Here is an 8,284-nt window from a genome sequence, read left to right as displayed (position 1 = left end):
GCCACCAAACACACTTAAAGCATGCAGAATCGACTCAGAATAGGAAAAGGAGATGTTTAGGTCAATTTTATGCATTCTGGCGTTCGTAGATACAAGAAAACTGTTAAAATTCTTCAGAAACGTCACTTTTTGTTGTATATTAACTTTTATAGGAAATCTCTATTTGTTTAGAGTTGTTTATTCTACGATTCTTTATACATTCAAGCGTACAAGTCTTAAACCTAACCTCATTATTCTACTTATTGCTAAAGCTGGCTTTACCTCTTTTTTCTCGTAAAGCCGCGCTTACACTACACTACATATCTCCCCCCTTAGTCAACCTACATGTTTCCTAATTAATACCTTATCCATTCATTTGCCTGCCATCGTGATGGGGGTTTTTTCGTTCGGATAGGTCGGTTACTCTTTTGATTAGATTCCGCGTTCACGTGCTGACCAGATGTTTCAGGGATTGACTCGTTTGGGATATAAGGATCTGGTTGTGTTGGGTTATGGCGTGTCTCGACGTTAGTAGAGCTCGTGGTCTCCTTTACTGTTTCCTTGTCTGATATAATTGCTGGAACCTTTGACGTTGTTAATGCCTTTCTTATAATTTTTTCTGTTCCTTTATCGTCAGATTCTGTGTCTGTCGGTATGATTGTTTTCATTTGATCCACATGTCGTTTTGTTACCCTCCCGTTTCCGATGATTTTGCACAAAAACATTTTTTGGCCAATTGTCTGAGTAACTTTGGCTTCCATCCACGCCTTTTTGTTGGTATCTTTATAATCTCTGATTGCCACTACTTCGCCTATTTGAAATTTCGTTGTTCTTGGTGTTTTCCGCGTGTCGTAACTTATTCTCTCTTCCTGCGGTTTAATCAAATTGAATAAAGTTCTGATGTTTCTATTCAGCATCCGGAAAGCAGGAGTTTCATTCGTTGTGGCGTGTTTTGCGTTCCTGTAATGAATTAGATATCGGCTTACGAGAATGTCGGTGCGGGTGTTCTTATTTCGTTTGTCAAAAAGAGCGGTTTTCAGCCCTCTTTTAAACGATTTCACTGCGTTCTCTGCTGCACCATTTGATGCCGGATGATACGGTGCTATGGTTACATGGTGTACTCCATTATTTCGTAAAAATTGTTCGCAATCTCGTGAAACTAGTTGCGTTCCGTTGTCTGAGACTATTAACTCCGGAATTCCCCATCTGCAGAATGTCTCTCTTAGTTTGCGTATTGTTGTATCCGCAGTTATGTTTGGAACTTCGTATATTTCTGGCCATTTGCTGAATGCGTCCAGCATTAGAAAATAATATTTACCGTTTATCGGGCCTAAATAGTCGATGTGCACACGTTGCCAGGGTCTTGTAGCTTTGTTCCATGGCGTTGGAATCGCCTTTTGGGGATCATCAGACGTCATGATGCACGCCCTACATGACTTCGCTACCTTTTCTATGTCTTCGTCTAATTTTGGCCACCAGAAATACGATCTTGCGATTGCTTTCATTTTTACAATGCCTAAATGTGCCCCATGGAGCTCGTCGAGGAGTCTTTTTCGTAACTTACTTGGTATTATCACCCGATAACCCCATAATAAGCATCCTTGTTCGCATGTGATTTCTGTTTTTCTACATGTGAAATGTTTCATATTTTCCTCTTTTACGTTCGTCGGCCATCCGTTTGTGACATATTCTAGGACCTTAGCCAGGACGGGGTCCCTTCTAGTTTCTATACCAATTCTTTTTGAATCTATTGGAATCCCTTCTGTCACAATCAGGTTCAACTGGTTGCTTGACTCTTCCTGATTTTCTTCTTCTTCAGTTGTCTGTAGCGGATGCCTTGACAACATGTCCGCGACATGATTTTCTTGCCCTTTTATGTATTTAATGTCATAGCTGAAACCTGCCAAATGTAGCATCCATCTTTGCATTCTACTTGAGTAGGACTGAGAAATTCTCTTGTTCATTGCGAAGACTGATACTAATGGTTTGTGGTCAGTTTCTATGACAAACTTGTTTCCCATCAGATAATATGCTAATTTTTTAGTAGCCCAATAAATCGCCAAAGCTTCTTTGTCGATTACGGCGTAGTTGCTTTCTGCTTTGCTTAGCGTTCTTGAGATGAAAACAATCGGTTTTTTTCGACCAGTATCTATTTGGTGTGATAATACGGCCGCAATACCGTCCTTTGATGCGTCGGTTGTGAGTACTATTGGTAGAGTGGGGTCGAAATGCGTTAACACTTCGTCTGACGCGATTATCGCTTTTATTTCCCTAAAAGCTAGACTACATTCCGCGGACCAGCGAAATTGTACGTTCTTTTTTAGCAGATTATAAATAGGTTTCATTAATATCGCTAATTTTGGTACGAACTTGCTATAATAGTTGACCATTCCTGCAAAACTTTGAACCTGTGTCATTGTTTGCGGTGTTGGGGCGTCAAGTATCGCCTTGACTTTTTCACTGTCTTTTCTTAGACCTTCCTTGGTAACTCTTAGACCTAAAAATGTTGATTCTTCCTCAAAAAATGTACATTTCGACAATTTAACTTTTAATCCCGCATCTTTTAGTCGTTGAAACACCTTGCGTAAAGTATCTATGTGTTCCACCCTTGAGTTTCCCGTGATGATAATATCATCCATAAAGTTTGCTGCTCTATCTATTCCTTGAAGGACTTGTTCTAAGGTTCTTTGGAAAATCGCACTGGCGGGCGTTATTCCAAATGGGATCCGTTTCACCCGGTATAAACCTTTGTGTGTGTTCCAAGTGAGTATTTTTGACGTTTCCTCGTCTACCACCAACTGGTTATACGCGTTGCTGAGATCAATTCTAGAAAATGACTCGCCTCCGTTTAACTTTGAAAACATTTCTTCGAGTGTTGGTAAAGGGTATTTGACCTCTTCGAGCCATTTATTTGCTGTGATTCGGTAATCGCCACACAATCTAAGGGTTCCATCCTTTTTCATCACTGGTACCAATGGCGTGGCCCATTCACTGGATTCAATCGGCTCAATAACACCTTCTTTTTCCAAACGATTCAATTCTGTTTCGACTTTTTCTTTGTATGCAAGAGGAACGGTGCGGGGTTTAAGGAAAACAGGTCGGAATTGGTCTTTCAATTTTAACGTGAATGTGTGTTGTTTGAAACAACCTAATCCGTCTGAAAAAACCTCCTGGAATTCGTTAACAATATTAGTTTCGCTAACCGATAAGACTTCATTTTTTTCGTCAAATTCTGAAACTAATTCGAATTTAAATTTGTTTAAAAAATCTCTCCCTAGCATACTTTGTTTACCGTCTCTTTTGTCGATAACGAAAAAAACGAAATTTTCACATTTTACATTTTTGTACTGTATACATGCGTTGAAAGTACCCAAAACTTTTATTGGCTGCCCTGAATATGTTTTTAACTGCCTATTATTATATTTTAACTTAGCGCTTGGCCAATAAGATTTAAAATCTTTTTCTGAAATTATTGATGTACATGCGCCACTATCTACTAACATTTGTATTTCCTTATCACTAATATTGACGTTACAATAAACTGGGCTGTTATTAACAAAACTAATGCTATTTACGCCTGTTTCTACCAAATTTTGTTTATTTTTATTGAAACATGCCTTTGTTAAATGTCCCACCTTTTTACAAATGTTGCATGTGTAATTTCTGTATTTACACACCTGTTGGCCAGTATGGGTTCCTGCACATCGCCTGCAGTTCCACTTCCCTCTCTGGAATGGCTGGAATGTGTTCTTAGATGTTCTTGCCTCATTATTGTTTGTTTGAGATTTCCCTTCCTGTTGTGTATCCTTTTTGGTCTGTGGCACCCTTCTTATTGTGTTGACGGAGTCACTCTGGCTTTGTAGAGCTGCTTCTCTTGCTTGTGCAATTTCCACTAGTTTCTGTAATGTTGTGGTCGGGGACTCTTCACACAATCTGTCTCGGATGACACTCCTTTTCATAGCACAGATGAATTTGTCCTTTAGCACAAACGTGAGCTCGTTTCCAAACTCGCAGTTTCCCGCTAGGTTGTGTATTCTAGCGTACCATTCTTTTACCGTTTCATTGTCTTGTTGTTGTGCTTCGTAGAACTCAATTCTTTCCCTGAAAATACATGTACTGGGTGAAAATTGTTTCTTTAGTAGAGTACACAATTCTTCATAGGTTTTATCCTTTGGTAACGCCGGTGTGCAGAGATCTCGTAGAGTTTTGTAGGTTTCTTTTCCTATCAGGCTCAATAAAGCTGGCACTCTTTTCTTTGACTCTGTTTGACCCTCTGTTGCTGGGGTGTCTACTATTCCATTTACGTTAAAAAATTCCTCCAGCTGCTCTTGGTACAATGTCCAATTGTCCACTTTTGGATCAAAACTATCGATAGAACCGATCAGCGTCATCTTCTTGTTGCGTCACCACGTGTAACACAATGATTGTTTTTGGATTTACCCGTCTTCTGCCGCGTTTTTTCTATTTTCTCCGATTTTCCTCGTCGCCAATGTTGTATATTAACTTTTATAGGAAATCTCTATTTGTTTAGAGTTGTTTATTCTACGATTCTTTATACATTCAAGCGTACAAGTCTTAAACCTAACCTCATTATTCTACTTATTGCTAAAGCTGGCTTTACCTCTTTTTTCTCGTAAAGCCGCGCTTACACTACACTACACTTTTGAAGTGTTTTCTTGTACTTTTAAGCCACTCAGATACCCTACGGGCTCGGAAAGTGCAACGAAACCATCAAATTTTAGCTAGAAACTGTATTTTTGTCGATTTTTATTGAATTTGAACTATATTTCAACGTTTTTTGATGGTTCTGAGCCACCAAACACACTTAAAGCATGCAGAATCGACTCAGAATAGGAAAAGGAGACGTTTAGGTCAATTTTATGCATTCTGGCGTTCGTAGATACAAGAAAACTGTTAAAATTCTTCAGAAACGTCACTTTTGAAGTGTTTTCTTGTACTTTTAAGCCACTCAGATACCCTACGGGCTCGGAAAGTGCAACGAAACCATCAAATTTTAGCTAGAAACTGTATTTTTGTCGATTTTTATTGAATTTGAACTATATTTCAACGTTTTTTGATGGTTCTGAGCCACCAAACACACTTAAAGCATGCAGAATCGACTCAGAATAGGAAAAGGAGACGTTTAGGTCAATTTTATGCATTCTGCCGTTCGTAGATACAAGAAAACTGTTAAAATTCTTCAGAAACGTCACTTTTGAAGTGTTTTCTTGTACTTTTAAGCCACTCAGATACCCTACGGGCTCGGAAAGTGCAACGAAACCATCAAATTTTAGCTAGAAACTGTATTTTTGTCGATTTTTATTGAATTTGAACTATATTTCAACGTTTTTTGATGGTTCTGAGCCACCAAACACACTTAAAGCATGCAGAATCGACTCAGAATAGGAAAAGGAGACGTTTAGGTCAATTTTATGCATTCTGGCGTTCGTAGATACAAGAAAACTGTTAAAATTCTTCAGAAACGTCACTTTTGAAGTGTTTTCTTGTACTTTTAAGCCACTCAGATACCCTACGGGCTCGGAAAGTGCAACGAAACCATCAAATTTTAGCTAGAAACTGTATTTTTGTCGCTTTTTATTGAATTTGAACTATATTTCAACGTTTTTTGATGGTTCTGAGCCACCAAACACACTTAAAGCATGCAGAATCGACTCAGAATAGGAACAGGAGACGTTTAGGTCAATTTTATGCATTCTGGCGTTCGTACATACAAGAAAACTGTTAAAATTCTTCAGAAACGTCACTTTTGAAGTGTTTTCTTGTACTTTTAAGCCACTCAGATACCCTACGGGCTCGGAAAGTGCAACGAAACCATCAAATTTTAGCTAGAAACTGTATTTTTGTCGATTTTTATTGAATTTGAACTATATTTCAACGTTTTTTGATGGTTCTGAGCCACCAAACACACTTAAAGCATGCAGAATCGACTCAGAATAGGAAAAGGAGACGTTTAGGTCAATTTTATGCATTCTGGCGTTCGTAGATACAAGAAAACTGTTAAAATTCTTCAGAAACGTCACTTTTGAAGTGTTTTCTTGTACTTTTAAGCCACTCAGATACCCTACGGGCTCGGAAAGTGCAACGAAACCATCAAATTTTAGCTAGAAACTGTATTTTTGTCGATTTTTATTGAATTTGAACTATATTTCAACGTTTTTTGATGGTTCTGAGCCACCAAACACACTTAAAGCATGCAGAATCGACTCAGAATAGGAAAAGGAGACGTTTAGGTCAATTTTATGCATTCTGGTGTTCGTAGATACAAGAAAACTGTTAAAATTCTTCAGAAACGTCACTTTTGAAGTGTTTTCTTGTACTTTTAAGCCACTCAGATACCCTACGGGCTCGGAAAGTGCAACGAAACCATCAAATTTTAGCTAGAAACTGTATTTTTGTCGATTTTTATTGAATTTGAACTATATTTCAACGTTTTTTGATGGTTCTGAGCCACCAAACACACTTAAAGCATGCAGAATCGACTCAGAATAGGAAAAGGAGACGTTTAGGTCAATTTTATGCATTCTGGCGTTCGTAGATACAAGAAAACTGTTAAAATTCTTCAGAAACGTCACTTTTGAAGTGTTTTCTTGTACTTTTAAGCCACTCAGATACCCTACGGGCTCGGAAAGTGCAACGAAACCATCAAATTTTAGCTAGAAACTGTATTTTTGTCGATTTTTATTGAATTTGAACTATATTTCAACGTTTTTTGATGGTTCTGAGCCACCAAACACACTTAAAGCATGCAGAATCGACTCAGAATAGGAAAAGGAGACGTTTAGGTCAATTTTATGCATTCTGGCGTTCGTAGATACAAGAAAACTGTTAAAATTCTTCAGAAACGTCACTTTTGAAGTGTTTTCTTGTACTTTTAAGCCACTCAGATATCCTACGGGCTCGGAAAGTGCAACGAAACCATCAAATTTTAGCTAGAAACTGTATTTTTGTCGATTTTTATTGAATTTGAACTATATTTCAACGTTTTTTGATGGTTCTGAGCCACCAAACACACTTAAAGCATGCAGAATCGACTCAGAATAGGAAAAGGAGACGTTTAGGTCAATTTTATGCATTCTGGCGTTCGTAGATACAAGAAAACTGTTAAAATTCTTCAGAAACGTCACTTTTGAAGTGTTTTTTTGTACTTTTAAGCCACTCAGATACCCTACGGGCTCGGAAAGTGCAACGAAACCATCAAATTTTAGCTAGAAACTGTATTTTTGTCGATTTTTATTGAATTTGAACTATATTTCAACGTTTTTTGATGGTTCTGAGCCACCAAACACACTTAAAGCATGCAGAATCGACTCAGAATAGGAAAAGGAGACGTTTAGGTCAATTTTATGCATTCTGGCGTTCGTAGATACAAGAAAACTGTTAAAATTCTTCAGAAACGTCACTTTTGAAGTGTTTTCTTGTACTTTTAAGCCACTCAGATACCCTACGGGCTCGGAAAGTGCAACGAAACCATCAAATTTTAGCTAGAAACTGTATTTTTGTCGATTTTTATTGAATTTGAACTATATTTCAACGTTTTTTGATGGTTCTGAGCCACCAAACACACTTAAAGCATGCAGAATCGACTCAGAATAGGAAAAGGAGACGTTTAGGTCAATTTTATGCATTCTGGCGTTCGTAGATACAAGAAAACTGTTAAAATTCTTCAGAAACGTCACTTTTGAAGTGTTTTCTTGTACTTTTAAGCCACTCAGATACCCTACGGGCTCGGAAAGTGCAACGAAACCATCAAATTTTAGCTAGAAACTGTATTTTTGTCGATTTTTATTGAATTTGAACTATATTTCAACGTTTTTTGATGGTTCTGAGCCACCAAACACACTTAAAGCATGCAGAATCGACTCAGAATAGGAAAAGGAGACGTTTAGGTCAATTTTATGCATTCTGGCGTTCGTAGATACAAGAAAACTGTTAAAATTCTTCAGAAACGTCACTTTTGAAGTGTTTTCTTGTACTTTTAAGCCACTCAGATACCCTACGGGCTCGGAAAGTGCAACGAAACCATCAAATTTTAGCTAGAAACTGTATTTTTGTCGATTTTTATTGAATTTGAACTATATTTCAACGTTTTTTGATGGTTCTGAGCCACCAAACACACTTAAAGCATGCAGAATCGACTCAGAATAGGAAAAGGAGACGTTTAGGTCAATTTTATGCATTCTGGCGTTCGTAGATACAAGAAAACTGTTAAAATTCTTCAGAAACGTCACTTTTGAAGTGTTTTCTTGTACTTTTAAGCCACTCAGATACCCTACGGGCTCGGAAA

The 8,284-nt window shown here is 37.9% G+C and overlaps 1 protein-coding gene across 1 annotated transcript; it reads right to left on the bottom strand.

Moving 5' to 3' along the window:
• Nucleotides 1-335: 335 nt before the first annotated feature.
• Nucleotides 336-4,370, bottom strand: LOC135122239 (uncharacterized protein K02A2.6-like). The gene has a single exon (XM_064046438.1). The coding sequence runs from the start codon at nucleotides 4,368-4,370 to the stop codon at nucleotides 336-338; it is 4,035 nt and encodes a 1,344-aa protein (XP_063902508.1).
• Between the last annotated feature and the right edge of the window lie 3,914 nt (nucleotides 4,371-8,284).

This window comes from Zophobas morio, unplaced genomic scaffold (assembly GCF_036711695.1).
Source record: "Zophobas morio isolate AGI-343-1 ecotype UQ-CSIRO unplaced genomic scaffold, CSIRO_AGI_Zmor_V1 ptg001030l, whole genome shotgun sequence".
Classification (NCBI taxonomy): Eukaryota; Metazoa; Arthropoda; class Insecta; order Coleoptera; family Tenebrionidae; genus Zophobas; species Zophobas morio.
Note: the sequence above shows the minus strand (reverse complement) of the source record. Positions and strands in the feature narration are given on the sequence as shown.